We start from the raw sequence: 26,670 nt of genomic DNA, 5'->3' as shown, positions 1-26,670 counted from the left end.
TGAAGGGTAGGGGTGATATTATCATAATAATTCCAATGAAATAAGGAGACCACCTAAGAAAAACACTTAAAGAAAACCTAACTTCTATTAGTGGGAAAAAATAACAAGGATATAAACACAGAAGGGAAGATAATGAACACAAACTATATCATGGTTTAAAAAAAAGAGAAGGGAGTTAATCCCATGCTCTTAAACTCAAACATAAATTAATTCTTTCAAATTATTACTGACACTGTACACTTTAATTAATGAAATTCAATATGGAATCATAGTAGTACTTAAGACACGTTTAAAACTATAAGCTCTAAAACTGTGATTCTTACCAACACTCATCCAATATAGACAAATATCTAGAGCAGTGTCTAAGTGTCCCAGGGCCTGTGGTCTAAAGTTCTTCAATATCCTTTACCCTAATGTCATCTATACTATCACATACACCATTACAGTTTAGTGCAACAAGTCATCTTTTTAACTAAAATTTTACTTGCTAGAAATCTAATGTCAGATGTTTTTTAAAAGTGCCTTATTCAGATATAACTTCTAACAAAAACATTTCCAAAATCAACTTTATGAAATTCCACAATACTCAATAATAAGATTGAATTATAGATTGATTACACATCTACCACACCATCCCAAGTCCCAAATTTATATTAAGTTTGTATTAGTTCAAGGGGCAAACTATTATTTCTTATGAAGGGAATGTGATTTGATCACTATGCCTAAACTCATGTAAAACCATATGTTAATATGCCTACACTCATGGAAAACCAATAATGTTATAGTAAGGTTCTAATGTACACTATGTATTTGACTGTTAACATGCAGATTTTTCCATTTTTCTTCAGAAGCTTCTCAGCTGTGAATGAAGGGTTTTTAAGAAACCTACTTCCGATTTCATCCTCTTTTACAATACAAAAAGAGTTTCCCCCTCTTGCTAGCTTTCTTCTTCTTCACCTTATCTTCCCCTGTCCCGACCAAGTCCATCTCTATTAGTAAAAATCTATTCCAGATATATATTGCTCTCCACCAATAATATTTCTTAATCCTCCTCTTAACAGTAATTAAAATTCATTTCAAAATGATTTTTCAAGTGTGCTCCAATTCTAACCTAGAAGAAGTCCAAATTGAGAAAAAAAAAGCAGCTCACTGCCTTCCTCTATAAAGATGAAAGCAACAGTCAACAATTTGGCAACTAAGGAATCTTCAGGTTCTGATTAAGAATTGGGAAAAAGGGCAGCCCCAGTGGCACAGCGGTTTAGTGCCGCCTGCAGCCCAGGGTGTGATCCTGGAGACCCTGGATCGAGTCCCATGTCAGGCTCTCTGCGTGGAGCCTGCTTCTCCCTCTGCTTGTGTCTCTGCCTCTCTCTCTCTCTCTGTCTCTGCATGAATATGCAGATGAATAAAAAAAAAAAAAAAAGAATTGGGAAAAAAATATACAAGAGAGTTGACTAAAAAATTAAGAAGAGATACATGAAGCCAACAAGTGAAGAGAAAAAAATTAAAGTGAGGAATCATCAAACTCTTCACAACTGGGTTTTTATTTTTAAATTAATTCTTGAAATTCCAGAAAATCTATAATTATGAGAGGGAGGGAGAGGAAACTACTAATCTCATCAATGCAACCCAACTATTATTTATGTATTATCTTTCAGTATTTTCTCCTATACACATTTTATAAAACCAGCATACACTGTAACACTTTTATCTTTATTTATATGTACATCTTTTCATCATTTTAAGTGACACAATATTTCATTAAATACTCTTTGTCTAAGTAAAATTACTTAAACAGCTCACTCTTTTTAGACATTTGATGAGTAGCTTCCCACTCTTTGGAATTTTAAATAACATGTCAACGAGTATCTTCTTATGGTTGGCAGAATCAGATTTTTCACTGAAATTTTTCTTAATGTTATTTTATCAGAGGAAAATAAATGTCATAAACAATTTGTGGAGCACAAACATAAAGGCTAGATGCAAAAGACACAGTGAGGCTTAAAAACACATTTCAATAGTGAATCAAGTAAGACATGAAACAAGTTACTTGGGAGTACACTTCTGCCAAGTATTATTGAGGCCCCCTACAGACCAGTCAACATACCTAGCGAATGCAATCTAATCTGTGTATATTTAAAGTATAAGCATAAATAACCTAACTTAACTGGAGATTAAAAAGGGGGAGTTAAGCAGAAGGACTGGTTCATATAGTAACCATGTGAAGAGCCTGTTGAAAACACTAAGGCTGCTTTGACTTTAAATATATACTCCCATTCAGGAGTCCCATTAGTGATGTTTGGCTCCAAGAAAACAGCTCATTCCTTGAGAGTTGCCTCAGACTGGTCCAGGAAGAGGAGACTAGTTCTGAGAACCATGAAACAAGCAAACTAGAGGGATTCAACATGCTGTGACTCTTAGGAAACTGATAAATAGTAACATTATATTAACATTATATATAATACTGCAACTAGAATAAAAGGGAAGGTCAAGGCCATGATATCAATTAAGACAAGAAAATATGCCACATTTTGTACATATTCCACTACTTTATATTATTTACCCTAACTGCAATAATCCCTTTCCATCCATGAGATGAACTTACTTCTGTATTCCTTTTTAATAACCTTCAGAATTTCAATTCCAACATTCTAAATTAACCCTATTAGGGATAATTAGAAAAAAAGAGCAAGGGATTGGAAACAAAAGGGGCAAGGCAAAGTATTAAGGCAAAGCAAGTTTTTTTGCAAATAAAGGCTTGAGAAGGACAAATCTTGAGCTAAAGAATGTATATATGAAGCTACATTCCTGTGACTATTATGAGTAAGGGATGTAAATGAATATAAAATGGGAGGGGGAGGGAAACCTGGCAGACTCAGGGGAGAATATAACAACTCTTGGATCTTAGGGTTGTGGGATCAAGCCCCACACTGGATGTAGAGATTACTTAGAAATAAAATCTCCCAAGAAAATTATTTAATGTCTATAAAGGGAATTAAGATTAAAACTAAGAGCTATGGCATAAAATTTTTAAAGGCATAATTAAGGCCTTGACCTGAGAAGAGATAGTATTTGAAAAACAAGGTTACTGGAGACTTATTATCATCCTAAAAAATCAATTTACTATTTCTGTAGAATCATGATTCCCAGAAATAATTAAAATCACAAAATCAAAAAAGTTTTAGACATTCAGATAAAGGATCAAATTTTTTTAAGCCTTAGTGTACATATTCTTTGCAAAGCCAAAATCAAAGTATAAGCAACCTGTTCAAACTATGGGGTTCCTGAAGTTTCTAACAAGCAAAAAATGGTAAAAGGAATCATACAACAACCACAATAACAACCCAAAAGTCACCATTATCTTATTGACATGCTGTCACCTTGAGTGAATGTTAAGTACACATGTACACATCTCTCTCTCTCTCTCTCTCTCTCTCTCTCACACACACACACACACAAAAGTTCAACTATGACCTAAGATCCTTAGAGTTTAACCACAAATTCTCCAACCTTGGGGCACTGTAAATAACTAACAATGGTTACCATTATTTGCATTTGATAATAAAACAAAATAATTTCATCTTTTTTTATTATATTAACAAATACTTGCCTGGAGATCAATGTTTGCCAGCTCCTACCTTTACTGCTGTATCTGCTAGTCTATTCAAATAAGCTCCTAAATCCTTTTTCAGAGAATGCTCCCAAAATCTCAATGACAGAAAAATTTATTCCAACTTCATAACAACGTTCATACTTATATTTGTCCTGCTCACTTCTGAGATTTTATTAAGTGTTCAACTTGTTTTTTTAGAATAGAGAATAGTTTCCGTGCATGATTTTTAAGTGATATGTGGTTCTACTGAAAATTTCAATTCTATCTACTTCACATAATACACTCATAATACCAAGTGCTAAGTAACTACATTAAGGTAACCAGTAACACTAGTAAACTCCTATAGCTGTTGGCTCCCTAAAACAAACCTTCTGCTTCTCCTGTTTGAATACATTGAGTCCCCTGGGATCATTCTTCGTATTATAACTGCCAGGTGTTGGAACTGTGTTGTTGATGCTGCTCATTGAAGCGACAGCCGGAGCAGTCCCTGGTGGAGTTATACCCTGAGGTGGCATGGGAAACATATTCTCAGATTCACATCAAACTGATTTCTCCGCATGGTACTAGGAACAACTAACACAGAAATCATTAGGCTCTAAAATATTAACATTTTATTCAATAAAAGTGTATTATATAAAGGAGGTAACACTAATAACTATGTTAAAGCAGAAAGTACAAAAGTTTCTGTAGCTTTTTATATTATTTCCCAAAATTAGTTATGATCATTTTGCATTATGCTAATTAAATGTATAAATCTTATTAAATTCATGCTAGCCTCATGTTGTCCTAAAATGAACACCTTCTAATTTTGCAGCTCTTAAATTTTGTTGCTAATCAATGCTTGTCAATATCTGAAAAACAAGCACTTCATATTTTCTTACCTTTGTAAACACTCAACCTGAACAATTTTTAAGTTAAATGAATTCTTTCCTAGAGGTTCCAAAACTACAGTATTTTATAAACCTCTTTTGTACTCAACAACACCCACCCTCAAACAAACACACGCATAAGCATGCACACATACACACATGCCCCTCTCCCAAGACCAATAAACAAACTTAAAGATGTATATAACATTCTAGTATGTCATTATCTCCATAGTTCTCTATTTTCTCAAATTCCTTTAATACAGGTGAAGAAAATAGGATACCAAAAAGTTGAAACACACTCTGAAACAATACTGAGTGATATTTGGGTCACTCACTGTACACAACTGTGAGAACCCCATCTCAATAAATAATGCACTGTCCCTAAGTTCTTTGTCTCAACACAAAACAATGTATATTTAATCATAAAATGTTTTTGTATATGTAAGATCACTGAAATTTCTTGTTCTTGACAACCCATCAGTCTTCATTAAGATAAACTGATATTTTTTTCCTAGAAAATATGTCATTAGCATGTTAGATGGAGGGCATAAATGAAATGCGATACATTAAAGAAATGTAGAAAATTTCAAGTAGAACTGGCAGCCTCAAAATAAACTGAAATTTTTTTAACTGAACACAAAGAACAGGTGATAAAACATCATAAAATAACAAGCTCATTAAAACCACATTCAATCCTGAAAAAAAAAAAGAACACTACCACTAAATAGATATAATACAGTTGATAATAACTAGAAAGAGCGAATAATTCCAAGAACCCAACCCTACAGAATATAACGTAGTCAACACTTTAGTATCATCTGCCTCCACCTATCAACAACCCAGGGAACATGCTGAATGGCACTTGTTTTACTAATGCTGAACACAATTCAAGACTCCATGAGCCATTAATTTACTGAAATACAGGGTGACCACAAATTTTAGTATGCTTAAGAACAGTATTAGTTAATGCTTGCTGCCTGGAATAATTATTGATAGTACCTTCATTTGTAAAATAAAAGGGTTTCTGGAATCCTAGGTCACTCCATCTAAGATGCAAATCAAAGAATTATTTCCCCAAAAAATGCCCACTCTAACAATCGTTCAAAGTAAATTGTTTTGCCAAAAAAAAATCGTTTCTTTAAATTATAAAAATTTTAAAAACAAGAACTCAACCACTATACTTCTAAAGCTGGTACCTTTTTTTACCCTAGAAGACAACGACAAAATTTCAATCATTTGTTTATATATTCAGTATCAAGGTCCTGAAAAACCTAAAGAAATCAACAAAATAATAACATATCCTTTTCCACTGTTCTTAAGAACATATAAATGCCTAAAAACTAACAGCATACCTAAAAAGATCCAGATCCTCAAAAAGTATGATACATTTAGTTAATGTAATTAAATTAAACACCTATCTACTTCTTTTTGGGGCAAGATGGGTGAGGAGAACCTGGGGAGCAAGAGTGAGAGAACAGGATGGGGTGGTTAACTTAAATAAGATATACTGAATCAACACCATAAAGTTTAAGACCTCCTTATCTACACCAACTTCAAGAAGAAAGCATCAAGAACTCTGAAACCTGTCTTCTGCTTTGAATACTAACCAAATTCTTCTAAGTTGACTACTAAAGATCAGAGATTCTAGTGATCGACTCTTTTTTTTTTTTTAAGATTTTATTTATTTATTCATGGGGGGGGTGGGGTGGCGCAGAGACACAGGCAGAGGGAGAAGCAGGCTCCATGCAGGGAAAATATTCCATGTTCATGGATTGAAAGAATTAATATTGTGAAAATGTCAATGCTACCTAGGGCAATTTACACATTTAATGCAATCCCTATCAAAATACCATGGACTTTCTTCAGAGAGCTGGAACAAATTATCTTAAGATTTGTGTGGAATGAGAAAAGACCCCGAATAGCCAGGGGAATATTAAAAAAGAAAACCATAGCTGGGGGCATCACAATGCCAGATTTCAGGTTGTACTACAAACAAAGCTGTGGTCATCAAGACAGTGTGGTACTGGCACAAAAGCAGACCCATAGATCAATGGAACAGACAGAACAGAGAATCCAGAAGTGGACCCTCAACTTTATGGTCAACAAACATTTGACAAAGGAGGAAAGACTATCCACTGGAAAAAAGTCTCTTCAATAAATGCTACTGGGAAAATTGGACATCCACATGCAGAAGAATGAAACTGAACCATTCTCTTACACCATACACAAAGATAAACTCAAAATGGATCAAAGATCTAAATGTGAGACACGATTCCATCAAAATCCTAGAGGAGAACACAGGCAACACCCTTTTTTAACTTGGCCACAGTAACTTCTTGCAAGATACATCCATGAAGGCAAGAGAAACAAAAGCAAAAATGACGGACACCGAGGCTCCTTCCACAGTTTGGCTATTGTGGACATTGCTGCTATAGGGGTGGGGGTGACTGGGTGACAGGCACTGAGGTGGGCACTTGACGGGATGAGCACTGGGTGTTATTCTATATGTTGGCAAACTGAACACCAATAAAAAATAAATTTATAAAAAGCAAAAATGAACTATTGGGACTTCATCAAAATAAGAAGCTTTTGCACAGCAAAAGAAACAGTCAACAAAACTAAAAGACAACCTACAGAATGGGAGAGGATATTTGCAAATGACATATCAGATAAAGGGCTAGTATCCAAGATCTGTAAAGAACTTATTAAACTCAACACCCAAGAAACAAACAATCCAATCATGAAATGGGCAAAAGGCATGAACAGAAATCTCACAGAGGAAGACATAGACATGGCCAACATGCACATGAGAAAATGCTCCGCATCACTTGCCATCAGGGAAATACAAAACCACAATGAGATACCACCTCACACCAGTGAGAATGGGGAAAATTAACAAGGCAGGAAACCACAAATGTTAGAGAGGATGTGAAGAAAGGGAAACCCCCTCTTGCTCTGTTGGTGGGAATGTGAACTGGTGCAGCCACTCTGGAAAACTGTGTGGAGGTTCCTCAAAGAGTTAAAAATAGATCTGCCCTATGACCTAGCAATTGCACTGCTGGGGATTTACCCCAAAGATACAGATGCAGCGAAACACCGGGACACCTGCACCCCGATGTTTACAGCAGCAATGTCCACAATAGCCAAACTGTGGAAGGAGCCTCGGTGTCCATCGAAAGATGAATGGATAAAGAACATGTGGTATATGTATACAATGGAATGTTACTCAACCATTAGAAACGACAAATACCCACCATTTGCTTCAACGTGGATGGAACTGGAGGGTATTATGCTGAGTGAAATAAATCAATCGGAGAAGGACAAACATTAGATGGTCTCATTCATTTGGGGAATATAAAAAATAGTGAAAGGGAATAAAGGGGAAAGGAGAAAAAATGAGTGGAAATATCAGAAAGGGAGACTGAACATGAGAGACTCCTAACTCTGGGAAACGAACAAGGGGTGGTGGAAGGGGAGGTGGGCGGAGGGTGGGGGTGACTGGGTGATGGGCACTGAGGGGGGCACTTGATGGGATGAGCACTGGGTGTTATATGTTGGCAAATTGAACTCCAATAAAAAAAATTTTTTTTTAATCTGTATGTCAGAATTCAGCTCCCTATAGAATTTTATCAGTTTGTCATAAACTAACAAACTAAGCCATTAAACCATTCCATAAAATTTTAATTTCCTAACAGGCGACCTTCACACTAAGCTGAAAATAAACATACAGAAAAAGGATGTTAAGTAATTTTGTAACTTTATCTATGGATCCTAGAAAGAAACCAATATGTCAAAGATACTAAGGTTTATAAACAGTTTTATCAACTTCATCTGTAGACCATACTGAACTGGAAATGGCAAAATACAATTACCAACAGGGTATTATTACCACATTAATAAAAAGTACTATAAATATGTACTATATGTATTTATATATTTTTATTTATGTATATTTACAAATACGTATGTATTTACATATATAAAAGGTTTTATCTTTGTTAAGGATAGTTATTATAGTAAATAAACAAAAACTTTATATTTTGTACCCTAATAAACACTTCAGATTTGGATACTTTGAGGCTTCCTATTTTCCACAAAAGATGAGAAGCAACATTAAACAGATGACAGAAAAAGTCACATATCAACTCTGACAGAACTGGGTGTGTGACAGGCTGTACTCAATTTAAGTATATTTCTCAATGATGAAGATTTCTTGTAGCCATCTGCAGATTAATGGCACAAGAATGCATTTAAGCAGTAATAACCAGTGTTTCCCAAAGCATATTTTACAGAACACCAGATATTCCACGAGAATTTAATTATACTACATTAAGTATAGAAGAAATTCTGAGTTGAAATATATTTCCTTTATTCAGGGCCTTTAATATGCATATTTGCAATGCGTTTACAGGACACACAGTACACTTGTAGCATTTTTTCAAATTCATTTGACTACAGAACCCTTCCAACCCAATATACTTTGGGAAATACTGCCTTATAAAAACACAACTGTGTTTCAGCTCATCTTTTTAAAACATACATATTAAGCAACTAAGGGCACCCCTAGGCTGTAAATAGTATAGGTACAATTTTTTTTTTGAACATTTGAATTACATGAATTTGAAATACTGACATGTTAAAGTATTAAAAGTTTTATTATATGTGCACAACTTGAAATGTGAATTCCAAATACTTCAAAAATATCCATCAAAGAATCATAATGACAAGGCTAGTGAGTCATCTAAGTCACTATATTGCAACAGCACTTCAGATGGTTCAATGGGTACCTGTCCATTCTTCACAGGGTCAGTGCTGGATTTTATACACTTTAACTTATCCAACATCTTCAAGAACATAAACCCAACTATAAAATATAATCACTATCGTAAGAAATAAAAGGATACACATCATCCTATGTGCTGCTGACATGATTTTACCATTAAAATTTTATCATTTGAAGAAGTGTCTTCAAATGACAATCAGGTATCCATTCTAATTTTGGCAAAAAGAATGATCCCAGAGAAATTGTGACAAAACTAAAAATCACTGTTTTACCCCAGCGCTCAGGCTATGGTCCTCAAATACCATCTCCTACTGAAAAACTCCAGAGCTTCTTGAAGAACTGAATGATTCCAGGTCTGGCCTGGAAATATCTTACCATATTAGATACCAAGAAAATTCCCAAAGACTACCACAGTAAAAAGATTCAGGAACCAACCTGAGGAGCCTATTCGTCACTATGAACACCAATACTGGTAATAACTGAACGGGGTTTATACTCAAATATGTTTAAGTCCGTGAGTTTATAACAATGTGAATGAGGGTAGAAAGAAAGGGAGGAAGATTGGTTGACTACAGTCATATCCCAGGGATGTTTGTGACCAAGTCATTTTTTGAAAACTGTAACTAAAGAGAAAGGCATTTATCCTGCCTTTATAAATCCTACCACTGAATAAATAACCAGATGTTAGAGGAGTCCAATTTCTAAGCAAATATTAAAACTAATAAAATGAAGTAAAATGACAAGATAACATTATGCAATCCTAAAATAATTAATGAATCTAAATTATACCTTCTCACATTTGGCCTTATGGATGTTTTGGGCCAGATAATTCTTTATTGTGAATTGTCTTGTCTTGTGCACTGCCAGGGCTGAGCAGCATTCCTGGTCTCTACCAACTAGATGCCTTCAGGATCCCTCCCTCAAAGCTGTCACAACCAAAAATGCCTCCAGACATTGACAAATGTACCCTTAGGAGCAAAAATACCCTAGTTGATAATGCACTCACTCACACATTGCATACCAAAGGTCACTAACTTCACAAAAAAAACAACCTGATATTATATATTGAGAGAATATATCACCACCCACAAAGCAGTCTTGCCTCTCCCTAAATCAAAACCTTACCAAACCTCTAGACCCAATTTTAGGATATACCAGAACAAGAAAAGTTTTATGACACCACAAGGATGTAATCAGCAAAATCCAGTCTATAGGGAAAAGTCTATAGGACAAAGTTAGTCTCTTTAATAATTAATTGGGAGGGGGAAAAACCAGAGAGAATCTATGGATGAAAAGATTCAGGAAACATATCATACAACAAGCAGTATGTGGACTTTATTCTGATCTCAGTTCAATCAAATTGAAAAAAAATTTTAAATGGCATTTGTGAGACAAATTCCAATCTGCCTGAATAGTTTGGTACTAACAATATTACAACAAGCTTTTAAAAGCTTGTTGGCGAGAATGTGGAGAAAAGGGAACCCTCTTACACTGCTGGTGGCAATGCAAGCTGGTGCAGCCACTCTGGAAAACAGTATGGAGGTTCCTCAAAATGTTAAAAATAGAACTTCCCTATGATCCAGCAATTGCACTGCTACATATTTACCCCAAAGATACAAATGTAGTGATCCAAAGGGGCACCTGCACTCCAACGTTTATAACAGCAATGTCCACAAAACCAAACAGTTGCAAGAGTCCAGATATCTATTGATATAATGAATAAAGATGTGGTGTATATATATATATATATATTTTCATACACACACACAATGGAGTATTACTCAGCCATCCAAGTGAAATCTTTCCATTTGCAATGACATGGATGGAACTAGATAGAGGGTATTATGCTAAGCAAAATAAGTCAATCAGAAAAAAAAAACAATTTTTATATGATTTCACTCCTATGTGGAATTTAAGAAACAAAACAGAGGAATATAGAAGAAGGGAGAGGAAAATAAAGACAAAATCAGAGAGGGAGACAAACCAAGAGAGACTCTTAATCATAGGAGACAAACTAAGGGTCGCTGGAGAGGAGTGGAGGAGGGTGGGTAATGGGCATTAAGGAGGGTGCTTGATGTAATGAGCATGAGTGTTATACAACTGATGAATCACTGAACTCTACCTCTGAAACTGATAATACACTCTATGTTAGTTGAATATAAATTAAAAAATAAACTAAAATAAAGGCTTAATGATAGTATTGTCATTAAATTCTTTTTTCCTTTTTTCAAAGTTCTTCTCTTTGAGTGGTATATATCAAAACAGTTCCAGATAAAATTATATTACATCTGGGATTTGCCTTAAAACAGTATGTGGGAAGTTCTTCCAAATAAAATGTTTTAAAAATCATTAACACTTACTCCTTACCATTTAATTAGGTAGTAACTGCACCACAAGCCCATATAGTTCGATTAGCAGAAATATATTCTTTAGCTAGTTCATCTAGGCTCAGAATCAGACAGGCTCTGAGTACTTTGGAATTATACTGAACAGAATTTGGGTTACTAATAATACCTGCTCTGAAAAGTTCCAGGGCCAAACTATTTCTGCTCATGCTCCATGATATGGGACTACAGAAACTCCATTCAGTATTTATTCAAGGCCTTTAGCAGACCCAAAACCGCTTTCTTGGATTACTATGTATACTTGGCTACTCTCCTCTATGGGGTGCTTAAAATGCCTAAGCCAACTACCATAGCTATATCGTTTCCATCAACTTCTGGATCCATTTTTTACTCTTAATCAACAATATCAAATACTTGGGTTCCAGCCCTTTTCAGACTATAATCTCAAATTGCTGTATAGAGTAAAATATTAGTCCAGATGAAAGACAGTCAGCTCTAAATATGTTTATTCAAGAATTGTAAAAGATGACATAAAACTCTTAAGCAAGAAAACATCCAGATGTGTTTCTACTCAATTTTACTCCAGGAATATATCTGAAGAAAATGAAAACACTACACCACAGATATCTGCATCCCCATGTTCACTGCAGCACTGTTTACAATAACCAAGACATGGAAACAGACTAAGTGGCCACTGACCAATGAATGAATACAGAAGTTGTCATGTGTGACATATATATATATAAAGAAAATGGAAAATTATTCAGCCACAAAGAAAAAGGAGATCCTGCCATCTGTGACAATATGAATAGGCCTCAAGGGCACTATGCTAAGTGAAATAAGTTAGAGAAAGACAAATACTGTATGATCTCACTTATCTGCGAAATCTAAAAAAACAAACACAAACCTATGGAAAAAGAGATCAGATTGTGGTTACCAGAGGCAGGGGACAAGGATTTGGAGGAACTGGCTGAAGGTGGTGAAAAGATATATTACTTCCAATTATGAGACAAATTAGGTCCTGGGGATATAATGTACAGCATGACACAATACCTAACACAGGTGTATGGTATTATCTGAACGTTCAGACAGTAAACCCGAGAGTTCTCATCATAAGGAAAAAAACATATTTTTCATTTTTTTGTATCTAAATGGTATTAATGGATGCTAACTAAACTTATGCTAGTCATTTTACACTATATGTATTTTAAACCATTACAGTGTACATCTTGAACTTCTACAGTGCTGCATGTTAACTATATCTCAATAAAACTGGGGAAAAATATATATATAATTAGTTGACCAAGACAACATGTGCTTACATATTCTCGGTTCCAATAATAGCTAGGCAAGCTATTGGCTTTCTGGCAGTATAGGCAAAAGAAAAAGTAAACTCTAAATGAGAAGCACCAACATGCCCATGAACCCTCACTTTCCAATAAGGATATATGTATTCATATTTTATGTTTGGCAAATATCTCCATCCCTTTAAAAGGGCATTATTAAAAAACACAATAAATAATTTGGCTGACACTTATTTACCATTGAGGGACTCTATTTATCAGCTTATCCTAAAAGAGTAACAGTGTAATTGAACCCATGTATTTATCTAATCTGTTAATTTACTTTTCAATTGGGCAAATGGCTTCCAGTCAACATAACAGTCATGCCAGACTATAATCTAACTGTACACAACATCTCTATTTAATATATTATTAAATATATTTAATTTTTAAAATTATTTTATATATTAAGTCACTAAAAGAAAAAACCTATTTAACTTTTTCAGGTCCCTCCTATATAAACCATAGAAAAAGACTAAAATCTGCATTTCAAAAGAGAATAGAGAAAGTGACTACAACTCATTCTATACATTCACAACTTTCTAAACTACACATATATTCCTCAGTCCTCCACACTGTATTTGCATCATGCTAATCAAAAAGCAACATAAAAATTATTTTCTAAGAAATAAAATCAGATGGATTTTTGACCAAAATCAGCAGTGAACAAAATACCTGGGAATAGCCTGAGAATAAACTGCTTGTCCATGTAAATTAAATCTTTTTATTCCCAGACTGCCGGTATACAGTTGTCAAAAACTGGTTTATGCCTATTATTTAATTATATTTATGCATATGTGTCTTATTCTAAAGAACTTGAAATTATTTTAAAGTGGCAAAAATTTGGGAAAGTTAAGATATTTTCTTCTCCGTCATGAAGATTGTATACCTAACAGTATTTTATTCTTGAATGGACTAAATGTTCTAAAACGAAAAAATGCATATACAATTTTTTTAAACTTAAATAAGCACTAAGCCTTATAATGTAGAAAAACATCATCACACAACCCAAAAAGGCCAAAATCAGAAGAAAAATCAATCTCAAAGTAAGTAAGAACTTAACAGCTTCCAATCTTCTCATTTTCCTACTTACCAATTTATCATTTTCATTGGGCATTTCAAATACACATCTCAATTTAGAATCCATTAATTCATCGGGTTTTGCCTCTTTCCACTAAAAACAAAGAAAATAAACATGAGACACAGAAAGTAGGATTGTGACAAACAGGTTTAATACCTCAAGAGACAACTAATAGGTTTCACCTTAAGGAATAAGAGTAGCTGTTTGGAGCAGGGGTGGAGTCTGTGACTGAGAGGAAATGAATGCAGTACTCTGTCCGGATCACCCTGCCACTGTTATCTGGCAATACCATAGAACTTTTTATATAATCCTAAAGAACCCTACTATCCCCATTTGCTAAATAAATCACACTAACATCTCTAGAGACTGGAGGACTTTCTTCCTAGTAATAGCATTTCAAACTCTAAGAAATACTATTTCAAAATTCTTTCATTCTTGAAATTAAATCAGGATTATCTATAACAGATTCATAAATTTTTTTAAATTAAAACATTAGCTTTCGCAAATAACTATATAAAACCCACAGTTTAAACAACATCCCCTAAAATAAACTCTGTTCCACTTCTATACTTACCACAGCTTCCATATCTGAAGTGTTTGGTGGAGCAAAAATTGTCTGTACCATAAACTTGTGTTTACTCTTCTCATTGGGATCATAGTCAAAAGGCTGTAGCATTACTAAGTAAGAAGAAAGATACATTATTTTGTGTCTTCTGCATTTGCTTGCTTATCTTTCCTATTCTTATCCACTAATATGCAAATTAAAAAAAAAAAAAACGAGGAAGGGTTCAAGAAACCTAATACTGGATCGTTTACACAAGGATCCAGAATTAATTTTTTAGTTTCCAGCTATTTTAACAATCCACAAATTAAAGCTATTAAAAAAATAAATATAAATTTATGATTGTCCCCTCTTAATTTAGGTTTGGGAAAATTTTCAAAATGTTGCGAACATTAACTATTATAATACCTGTAAAGTCAGATTAAAATCTAGTAAATTGTCTATTGAAACTACTTATAAATAATATAAGGCTTCATTTGGTATTTAGTGATATCTTTTAGAATTAGACAACAGTTGGGATACCTAAAGGAGAAATTAAAAGTTAACTTCAAAACTCATTACTATATCTTAGTGTTCTAATAAAACTAATTTTTCAAAAATAGATTTTAAATAAACACCTATTCAAGACATGTATCTATCTGTTTAAATCTGATTTTAAGAAAACAAAGTATACAAGGAAAGGTAAACTCTCATCATTTTCAGTAATTTTCTAGCATCCTAATAATTATATTCAAATTTTTCTAAGCACTCAAGGTTTTCAGTAACCTTTAAGAAAATCTTTAGAGGCTCCTTGTAATTAGAAGTGATGTGAAATTTTGTAATATAAATTTAATAATAGACTATAAGAACAAATCTACAGTTAAGCAATATATGTACATGGCATCATGTAAATTATTCTCCTGCTCACATGTAAATTACTTCTAAAATATATCTTCTATATATGTAGTCAAAACCTTCAAAAAGACAAACACAATTAAGCAAATAGAGAAATACCAATTACATAAGAAAATTATATTTCCGGGGCGCCTGGTGGCTCAGTGGTTGAGTGTCTACCTTTGGCTCAGGTCATGATTCAGGGGTCCTGGGATCAATTCCCACATAGGGGAATTCTGCCCCTACCTATGTTTCTGCCTCTCTTTCTGTGTCTGTCATGAATGAATAAATAAAATCTCTAAATAATTAAAAAAAAAAAAAGAAAAAAAGAAAATTGTATTTCCAAGGTGTATCTGAGATGTCCATTAACTCCCATCAAGGCTAAAAAATTTTTTAAAGGGACAAATACACAGCAGAAAAAAACGCACAGGATAAATGCCTCAGAATCCAGTAAAGCACAGTAAATGTCCATTAATGCCCTTCACTGAGCAATCACTGTAGACTCATCACTAGGATTTGAATAAAAAGAAAACTTAAAACATAGTTGTGACTTTATGACAGTTTTACTGTAAGCCACTGCAGACATGTAACAAAAATTAAACAATCTTAAAAAGATCTATAAATATCAAATTGAAAGAATCCATAAAACTAAGTGCTAAAGAGAGAAAGGAAAAAAAGAAATGAGTATGTAGTACAGAGAGTCACTGAAGGAAAAGTTGCTAAAGGAAGGAAGTACAGTATGAGTGGCTCCTTAAAAAGAAAAGGTAATACACTAGAAATTGAGCTAAATTCTAATTGGAGAAGAATCTGAGGGCACTCTATGTAAACAGTAACTAGAATATGGCTGGAGTTTTTAATACAGCCAGGTGCTCAACACAAGGGGTTTATGGAAGATGAAGTGTTCTGAAAAGTACAAGTTGACCCCTAAACAACAGAGGGACTTGGTGTGCCAATCTCCCACACAGTTGAAAATCTGCATATAACTTTGGCTCCCCCAAAACCTAAGTACTAACTTAAGCCTACTGCTGACCAGAAGCCTTACCAATAACATAAACTGTGGATTAATACGTATTTTCTATGCTGTATTATGTATTGTATTTTTATAATGAAGCTAAAGAAAATGTTATTAAGAAAATCATAAGGGGGCACCCAACCCAGGTGGCTCAGTCAGATGTGTGTCCAACTCTTGATTTTGGTTCAGGTGTGATCTCAGGGTACTACTATCAAGCCCCACGTTGGGCTCCAGGCTCAGTGGGAGTCTTCTTCTCTCCAGGCTCATACACATGGCTCTCTCTCAAATAAATAAAATCTTTTTAAAAAAGTCATAAAAGAGTGGCGCCTGGCTGGGTCAGCTGGATGAGCATCCAGCTCCAGCATGATCTTGGGGTCCTGAGATTAAGCCCTGACTTGGGCTCTGTGCTCAGTGGGGAGTCTGCTTGAAATTCTCCCTCTCCTCCTCCCCTGCTCAGGTGCTCTCTCTCAAATATATGAAAGAAAGAAAGAAAGAAAAGAAAGAAAAGAAAGGAAAGAAAGGAAAGAAAGGAAAGAAAGGAAAGAAAGGAAAGAAAGGAAAGAAAGAAAGGAAAGAAAGGAAAGAAAGAAAGAAAGAAAGAAAGAAAGAAAGAAAGAAAGAAAGAAAGAAAGAAAGAAAGAAAGAAAGAAAGAAAGAAAGAAAGAAAGAAAGAAAGAAAGAAAAAAGGAGGAGAGCCTGGGTGGCTCCATCAGTTAAGCATCTGCCTTCAGCTCAGGTCATAATCCCAGGGTTCTGGGATCAAGCCCCATGTTGGGCTCCCTGCTCAGTAAGGAGTCTCCTTCTCCCTCTCTCTCTGCCCCTCCCCCCTGTACTCTCTCTCTCAAATAAATAAAATCTTTAAAAAGTAAAAAAATAAAAATAAATTTTAAAAATCATCAGATTTTTAAAATTACATACATTTACAATACCGTACTGTCTTTATCAAAAAAAAAAAAAAAACCCTGCATGTAAGTAGATCTGCGCAATTCAAATTTTTCTTAAGATATACAATAAAACTTCAGCAATCTAGAAACCTCAAAGAAAAAGTAATTCTGAATAGTTTTACAGATTCCTAAGGATAAAACTAGATGTACCAAAAAACTACTTTTAAACACATGGATAGAAATAATTCTATCTTCTTCCAACTTAGCTAAAAGACTTAAAGATTTAGAGACCAACTTCCAGAATGAATGCATGTACTCACTGCTTTATCTTCTTTCCCATCCATCTTTCCCATGAACTTGGACAAACACAAACTCTATGGTAAGTGCTTCACTGCCTTTGTAGTAAAGTTCTGCTTCTAAGTACCCTTCATGAGCTTGCTGTAAGGCCCTCCTCCCTCTTTGTAAAATCTGGTGTTTTTAATCTGCTGTGGATTTAAAAACCAGGAAACTGATACAGAATTAGTATCTTAGGAATATTACCAGGATCACTCAGGTATGTTTGTATGTTTTGTTTTGTTTTTAAACATATACATGGCTAGGCCATGCCCCTAGAGATTCTGAGCTAGGAGGGGTCCCATGTGTGCTCCTGCTCCACCTGTTATCACCACACACTTTCCTATCAGATGGATTTCACAACATACAGTGAATGGGAGGCAAGAACTACTGCTAGAAAGTAAGAGTAAATGGTCTCTGCATTAAGCCTAAAAGGTTCTCCTCCCATAATTAAGATATATTCTCATACTTGCTTCCTATTTCTCACCTATGTCAGATATAATTGTTAAAGAGCATTGCCTTGGGAAGTCTGACAGAAGAAAGGAAGTTTATAGAGGGTATTAACTACGGCACCAGCACAGACCCCACAGCAAGAGTAAGCAATCCATATGTGGAGAGAACCAAGTATACTCTCTGGATTACAAGTAAACACAAAAGGGAGACATAAAACTAAACTTTGACATTTACAATGACAGGCAGAAACACTCATCTAATTTGATATAATCAGCAAAAAAGAGGCACTGTACATTTTTAAGACAGGATAATACTTGTATAGCTGCATGAAATATGTAACAATAGCCAGAGATCTGAAAAGAATCCTCAATCACAAAAATGGTGTAATATCTCAAAGATAAAATAATAAGGGCAAGAATGTGGTAGGGAGTGGCAGAAATAAAGGATATAAACATTTTAAAGTGACAATTATTATTTATAAATTGACCACAGACATCCCCAACCCCAATCCCAAGATAGAGGTGAGAAATGTTCTACAACAGTTAGCATACAGTAAGATAACAGAAGGATGTCACTAAAGGCAAGCCAGAATAACAAGAACTATTTCTCTCCCTCCAGGTAAAACCCTGCTAATTATAAGCAAATTCAGCATAAACATAAAAATATCAGAATTCAGTACTGTTCCCATCCAGAACCTGATGTGCTACCTGAAACAGTCACAGTCGACCCCGGGTCAATGATCCCACTGTTAGGCCTCACACAGTACCGACGAGGTGCTGTAGTCTTCACCTTGAAACACACTTTCCTATCAGATGGATTTCGCAACTTAAGATTTGTAGTGACTACATCTGTGAAGGGGCCTGTAAGATTTAAAACAGAAAAAAATGTTAATTGGGTTCACACATACAAATAATTCAAAACTAAACGTACATAAGCTCAATTTTATTAAAGTATACGTAGTAAGTCTGTGACCTAACTGTATCAAAAGACTAACAGTACTTTTTTCCAGGCAGTAGACTTACAAATGACTTCTATTTTCTTCTTCATTCCTTGCTATATTTTACAAAATTTCTATATGAACAAGTATTATTTCTACCAAACAAAAATTATTTCAAAAGTTTAATTTATGAAATAAGCCCACAATCATATTCTCAGTGTGCTCTTACCACGTTATTAAAAAGATGAGGTTTTAAAAAGAATTAAGTAAATAAATCAGATAGATAGATAGATAGATAGATAGATAGATAGATAGATGGATGAGGTTTTTCAGTGGCCTGCAAATCAGCCCAAGTCTTCAAATCCATTTTACCAAGCAAACTGCAAAATTCTCTACATCTGAATATACATCCAATGACAATAGTACTCTAGCTTCACACCTCTATTAGGTTTGATTCATTCACTCATTCACTCACTCACATATTTGTTAAGTGTTTATTAATGAGCATTATGTCAAATGCTTGAGATGCAAAGTTTCTAAGCTTTGGTGATATACGCAAACATGAAATTATAAAACAAAATACCCAGAAACGTAATTCACTCCCACCTGAATTAATTTAGTCCTAAATTAATATAAATTCATTTTTTAAAAAAGAGGGTAAAAGGAAAAATTATAGCCATTTTTTATCTTGGCTGAAGAAAAGCTTGTAAGCACTATGTAAATTAACTTAGCAATAAAATGAGTACCTTTTATTTTGGGCACAGAAGATAAACTTAAAAGTATGTCCCTAGAGGAAGCAATAACTACACACTTCTAACTAACCCAAAAGCAATTTTATTTTTTAAAGACGTTATTGTTTTTTAAGATTTTCCGTTTATTTATTTGACCGGGCGGGGGGAGGGAGGGATAGCTAGCGCTCCCACAAACAGGAGGAGCCAGAGAGGGTTCAGAAGCAAGTTCCCCATCAAGCAGGGAGCCTGATGCAGGGCTCAATATCTCAGGACCCTGGGATCATGACCTAAGCTGAAAGCAGACACTTAACTAAGGCACCTAGATGCCCCCCGAAATCAATTTTAAATAGTTTTCAAAGCAATCAGGTTTATTTTTTTTTTAAAGCAAAAAGGCTGAAATCAAAGACAACTATTATAGAGGCTATCCTTTTTGAGACAAACAAAAATAAATATGTCTTTTATAACTTTATAATATGGAGTCCAGATTGAGAAAACAACTCTACTAGTTTCTCATTTAGTTGAATATTGGAAAACCGCCTAAGACAAAGGTTTGAACAGGAATAAATACAGTCAAATGAAGAGACGCATTAGGAAGAGTTAGAGGGGCCCTTGGGTGTTTGAATCAGTTAAATATCTGCCTTTGGCTCAGGTCATGATCCCAGAGGCCTAGGATACAACCACGCATCCAGCTCCCTGCTCAGCGAGGAGTCTGCTTCTCCCTCTGCCCTTCATTGCTCCCTACCCGGCCTCTGTTTCTCTCTCGAAAATCAAAATCTTTCAAAACAAAAGGAAGAGTGCAGGAGATGAAAGCAAACAGATCTGCCTAATGCAACCAGAGGAAAACTTCACTTCAAAGTTAACGCCATTAAAAGGTACTTATTTCAGGTCCTAAGGAGTGAAATGATTTAAACCTACATTTAAAATTGTAAGTTGTGGGCAGCCCCAGTGGCTCAGCAGTTTAGCGCCACCTTCAGTTCAGCCCAGGGCCTGATCCTGGAGACCCAGGATTAAGTCCCATGTCAGGCTCCCTGAATGGAGCCTGCTTCTCCCTCTGCTTGTGCCTCTGCCTCTCTCTCTCTCTCTCTCTCTCTGTCTGTCTCTCATGAATAAATAAATAAGATCTTTAAAAAAAAAAGTTTAAAAAATTAAAAAATAAAATGAAAAATTTTAAAAATTAAAAAATAAATTGTAAGTTGTAATACACTTTTTAATAAAGTCCTGGAACTTTTAAGAGGGAGAAGAAAGAAATGAGAGAACATTAGCAAAAAACATAAAGGCAGAGAAATAAGTTACCAAAAAATAAATGAAAAATAGCTATTTAAATCAACAGATATGCATTTTTTTAAAAGAAGTATATATACAAAGTATGATTTTCTGAACAAACTGCTTTAATTATATAGTAACATTAATCATTCAATTTGTGCATTATTTTACCCCCTTTGCTCTTCAATCCCAAATGCTTGGATTTTTCAACAAGCAGCTAACTAAGCTCCACCATACACTAGCATGGAAGAAGTAAAGGGGAATATTACAATCTGTCCACATGGCACTTGAACCCACAGTATCACTGGCTAGAGACACCTTTTAAACTACTAATGAAACCAAGAGTCTTAAGATACATAGATTCCATTTCTTAACATTCTCAAAATTCATAAATTACCACAGATATTTGAGAATGTGTAAATATTTATAAAACTATTTCAACATCAGTAGCATGGATTAAAAAACAATGTCTTAGTAACATGACAAAAGAAACCTTTCACAAAAGTTTAATTTTGAACAATTCTACATTTTTATAACATACTTATGTAAGATTTAACTAAATTTTAATTGAATTTAAAATTTTAGATTTTAGAGGAAAATACCAATTTTCCAAAATAAGGTAAATAATGGACTATTAAAACTATTTAGAAAATGACCATGTGTCAATTTCCATCAACATATAAATTCTGAAATAGTACTTAAAATTTATATGTAAGAGATTGTGGCCATGACACAAAAATGCAAACTATCTAAAGATGAAGATAGTATGTCCAAAGAAAAAAGCTCACCAATTTAGAACAAAGTTGTTAACTGGATATGTTAACCTTATCAGTACAACGTGACATTAGCCACCTAACAAATGAATAAGCCCAACTAACACTTGAATTTCAAAGTTTCTGCTCCAATGTGTCCCTCTACCTGAGCATCTCAATGATTGCTCTCTGAGTGGACAGCTAAGTCTGAGCCCATTTTCCTGATTAAAATGGAAACTCAGCAAGTAGTGATAAGAATAACCAGATTTAATTCTTATAAGTCTTGAAACATCTGATCCACTTTTGTCTGATGAAATCTATATTCCACACCCCAAAATAACACACAAATATTCACAAAAAATTTACATAGTATTTTTTGGGGAGTAAGGGTGATATATGGAGATTACAGCTGGGGAGTGGAGGTGGTTTATAAATAAAGAGACTATTCTTGAACAAGAGTCTTTCAGGACCTGGACAATAAAAGGAGCCTGGGGGGGATCCCTGGGTGGCGCAGCGGTTTGGCGCCTGCCTTTGGCCCAGGGCGCGATCCTGGAGACCCGGGATCGAATCCCACATCGGGCTCCCGGTGCATGGAGCCTGCTTCTCCCTCTGCCTGTGTCTCTGCCTCTCTCTCTCTCTGTGACTATCATGAATAAATAAATAAAATCTTTAAAAAAAATAAAAATAAAAATAAAATAAAATAAAAGGAGCCTGGGCAGCCATGGGCAGCATTTTATAGCAAGATGTACACAGTTCTTTGCCTTTATTTGATAAAGTTTTATACAGCAGAGAAAAGACAATGTGTCTTTACTTGAAGAGCGTTTTATCAAGAATTTGGGTGGGAGAAGGAAGAATGGGTTGTCAAAGGGTGATCTGAAATTTTCTACACTATTAAGCTGGAGCTTAATAAGTAATAATAAAGAAATTTCAAAAAAAAAAAAAATTTCTAACAACAATTGACAACAACAAAAAAGCTACCATGTCATAGATCTCTGAATCCTCTGGTTAAAAAGACCTGATGAGGTAAATCTACCTTTTACAGACCCTTAAAAATAGAGGAAAAGTTACATAATTTATTGAAAGCACTATAAACAAATTCTAAATCTGACAGTGATACCCCTTTCACAGGTATTTTGTCTGACATCAGGATTGAGTGAGTGGTGCTATCGCTGGGGAGAGAGAAGAACAACAAACAGGATGTTAGACATTCTGCAATGCCTGAGCAGTCCCATACAAAGAGTATCATGCCCTCATCCTAAGGAATTTTCAAATACTCCTCCTAGAAATCCATACTGGTGAAAAACAGCTTTTCCAGAAATATTTCTATTGTGTATAAAAGGAAAAAAAAATGAAGAAAAAAAAATGTGCCCTTTCCTCCAAAACCTGAAAAGGTTAAGTTTACCATTACAGAAAATTATTCTACCAACAGCAATGCCACTCATGATACTTGAATCACCTCAACTCTTGTTATCAGCAGCCCTTTGTAGATAACACATACAATTCTACCCATATGTATAAATTTTCTTACTTTGCTCTTATTTCAAAATGTTAAAGAAAATCAGCCAGCTCTATTCAGATAGCTGTTGTGTTCTCCTAATACCAAACTTATTTGTTATTAGGAAGGTTACAAATATCTGGCTACTTCATTATCTCTTCTGTTATAGTCATGCCCAAACATTTACATTGAAATGTATTATTTTTTTTTGAAATGTATATTTCATTATAAATTTACTTTTTACTTATCCTTTACGTTATAGTCAGGGAATTATGTTAAAAATTTAATTTTGTATGCTGGTAGGCAATTTTACATATGAATTTCATTTTGAGATGGTAAAGTGGGCATTAAAGAATATAAAATATAAAAATGTGGTATCTTATCCAATAGGGTTAAAAACCACTGCATTTTATCAGTAACCCCCTGCTTGACTTACTGAAAATTCATCCTTTGCAAAGCTTAGGTGGTTAAACAAGTAAATGATTAAGAAAAACAAGTGATTACCATAAAGTCAATATACAGATCAATTTTGCAGGGAAAGAGGTAGTAACTGGGAGGGTACAAGGAAGATTTTTAGAATGATTGCCAAGTTCTAGTTCTTATTTTAGGCAGTGATTACTTGGGTATTTATTTACTTTTTGACCATTCTATAAGCTATATGTATTTTTTCATTTATGCAGAACACAAATTTTTTTAAGAAAAGCTGATCCTTGATTTAAAAAAAAAGAACCTGAAAAACCAGTGGAAGAACAGTTTTGATGAGAAAGTAAACATCTAAGCAATTTATATAAAAAAACAAGTACTTTTTGAGGACTTCTAAAACTTAGAAAATCCTGTCAGTTGCCTAATGTAAATGCTTAGCTTAACATTTAGAAACAATTACTGGAACAGCCCATTTTAAGATTACTTAATAATATACTAGTCACCAATCACAGCTACCGTTTCATACATATTCCCTAGGTTAGAGATGAAATTTCACTGTTTATATGTAATCATATTCCATATAAAAAAAAGAAAATTCCACATAATACAGTTTACACTTACTTGTATTCATCAACTGAAAAAAAAAAACCTATAATCAAAATAACCCTACCTTTCATAATTACATGGGTCATCTCATTTAGTCTCACTTTTAAGAAGCAATAACATTTCCTGTCATTAAGTATTGTGACCTAATTCCAACTACAACTGTTACTGCCAGTAAGCCAAAATCCTATACCCAGCCCCAAATTCTAAAAATCAGAAATGTAACAGACACAAATATGGCCTCTGTGTTAAAAAAAAAAAGTCTGGGGATCCCTGGGTGGCGCAGCGGTTTGGCGCCTGCCTTTGGCCCAGGGTGCGATCCTGGAGACCTGGGATTGAGTCCCACGTTGGGCTCCCGGTGCATGGAGCCTGCTTCTCCCTCTGCCTGTGTCTCTGCCTCTCTCTCTCTCTCTCTGTGACTATCATAAATAAATAAAAAAAATTAGAAGTCTTTAAAAAAAAAAAAAAAGTCTGAACATAAATTTGAAAGAAAACAGAACCTAAAATTTCAAAAATGTAGTAAAAGTTTAGAGCAGCTCACCAAAAAGGATGTCCCCAGTGAGACTAGTCTGCCTCCTTTACCTAAAAATATTTTTCCTGCATGAACTACCCTTTATACTCAGTCCATATACCTAAAATACTAGCATTCAGAACAAGGATTTCCTTTTAAAAGTGGGACCCTTACTCTCCAAATCCCCAATCTTAAAAGGAACCCCCATTATGCTTATAAGAGCTAAAAGTAGAATCCCTTTGAACAAATTTTTGAATGTTGTCATCCATCCACATTTTGATATGAATTGCCAATGAAGTTTTCTTGAAATGCCAAGGTGAGTTTAGTTACAAAAAAACTGAGTTGGGGAAGAGAAATAGAAGACAGCAGTTGGCTTGGTTTTTCCCCTAACATCTTATTGAAAATTTTCATAAAAAGAAATTACAATCACTGTAAACAATCAAATATCTATAACCTAGATTTGACAATTAACATTTTGTTGTAATTGAGACCTATCAATCTATTTATCCATCTCAGTCCATCCATCCATCTTATTCTTGATGCCTTCAAAGTAAGTTGAAGACATTAGAATACCTACTCCTAAACACCTCAGTACACATATCAATTTGAGTTCAATATTTGCTTACTCTAAAGAAAGTCAAATTTTATTTCAGGATAAGCAGTATATATGCTCTAAGCACAGAGCATTTCAGAAATAGACAAGCCTCTGAGATGCAGCTTAAAAATGAACAGGCAATGTACATGAACATCCATCATGAACTCTGTGACATCTATCTAGGCTACCTACTCCAAAGCCTGTTGAGAGAGAATTCTCTACAGGTCTCTAGCATTTGTGCATGTTTTCAAAGTTTTCATCCAGATTATTTTGTCAAGGATTTATTTAAAGAGTGAACAGTCCTGGAAACCAATGCCTCCCTCCTGAGGAGAGAGCCAACTTTTCATTGTCCTGTATAATAAAGATAAGGTCTTCCTCCACGGAAAAAGGTCAGGTAAGTTTCCATGCAGCCCATTAGCGAAGACTCTGATTCTCTACACTCAAAGGCTTCTCAGCCATGATGCAAACACACTATGTGAGTAGCATCTGCCAGAACTGAACCCCTGTGTGTTGCCCCTTGAGGAAGCAAAGGAAACCACAAATATGAAGCTCATATTACATGCATGTCATGAATAATTATAAAGTCCCTTCTCTCTAAATCCAGGAATCTCATATCATCTACCAATATTCATAAAATTGTAGTACATTCAATTTTCAGACCCTTCAGGTTTTTTTTGTTTTGTTTTGTTTTGTTTTTACCCTTCATTTCTTGACAAGATCTTTCTGAGTTCTTGGCTATGGGGAACAGACTCAGAGACCTCTGAATAATTAATACCAGTCAGTGCAATGAACCAAAGCATGAATCCTGGAGAAACATGGCTGACCACACAATTCACAGAGCACATAATCTACACCTCATGGCACTTCTCACTTTATTATTTATGTATAACCCTTACCTCATCCAACTAAACTATAAGCTCCCTAAGAAGCAACAATTTATTTTTTAATGAACTGGAGTAATTAAAACAGACCATAAGTCATAGGAGCTGCTTAATTTGTTGGCTCCTATGCACTGTAAATATGGTTGAAGAGTCCACTTCGATTTTTTTTTTAATCAACATGCAACAAAATAAAAATCAGAAATATGCACGTTTTGTTTCAAATGCTATAACTCTCGGTCTTCATAAGTCATTTATGTCAACCATTACATTTTTACCCCTTCATCCTACTTTATTGAAACACAACAGGTAAAAATCCTAAAGAGGAAAGTTG

The 26,670-nt window shown here is 34.6% G+C and overlaps 1 protein-coding gene and 1 long non-coding RNA gene across 6 annotated transcripts in view; one reads left to right on the top strand and one right to left on the bottom strand.

Moving 5' to 3' along the window:
- The window catches only part of VAPA (VAMP associated protein A), a 46,950-nt gene that overhangs the window by 6,756 nt on the left and 13,524 nt on the right, over nucleotides 1–26,670 (bottom strand). For 2 of the 4 annotated variants that reach the window (XM_038543872.1, XM_038543871.1), the window contains 4 exons: nucleotides 18,856–19,008; nucleotides 14,606–14,709; nucleotides 14,044–14,124; nucleotides 3,979–4,113 (listed from right to left, as the gene is read on the bottom strand). In XM_038543872.1, coding sequence (XP_038399800.1) covers nucleotides 3,979–4,113; nucleotides 14,044–14,124; nucleotides 14,606–14,709; nucleotides 18,856–19,008 — 473 coding nt within the window. The remainder of the gene's footprint in view (nucleotides 1–3,978; nucleotides 4,114–14,043; nucleotides 14,125–14,605; nucleotides 14,710–18,855; nucleotides 19,009–26,670) is intronic. The other 2 variants (XM_038543874.1, XM_038543873.1) reach the window with 1 other exon arrangement.
- The window catches only part of LOC119876459, a 46,213-nt gene that overhangs the window by 18,605 nt on the left and 938 nt on the right, over nucleotides 1–26,670 (top strand). The gene's annotated exons all lie outside the window — the stretch shown is intronic.

The sequence above is a fragment of the Canis lupus genome, chromosome 7, assembly GCF_011100685.1.
Source record: "Canis lupus familiaris isolate Mischka breed German Shepherd chromosome 7, alternate assembly UU_Cfam_GSD_1.0, whole genome shotgun sequence".
Classification (NCBI taxonomy): Eukaryota; Metazoa; Chordata; class Mammalia; order Carnivora; family Canidae; genus Canis; species Canis lupus.
The sequence above is the reverse complement of the archived record's forward strand: the minus strand, read 5'-3'. Positions and strand labels throughout refer to the sequence as shown.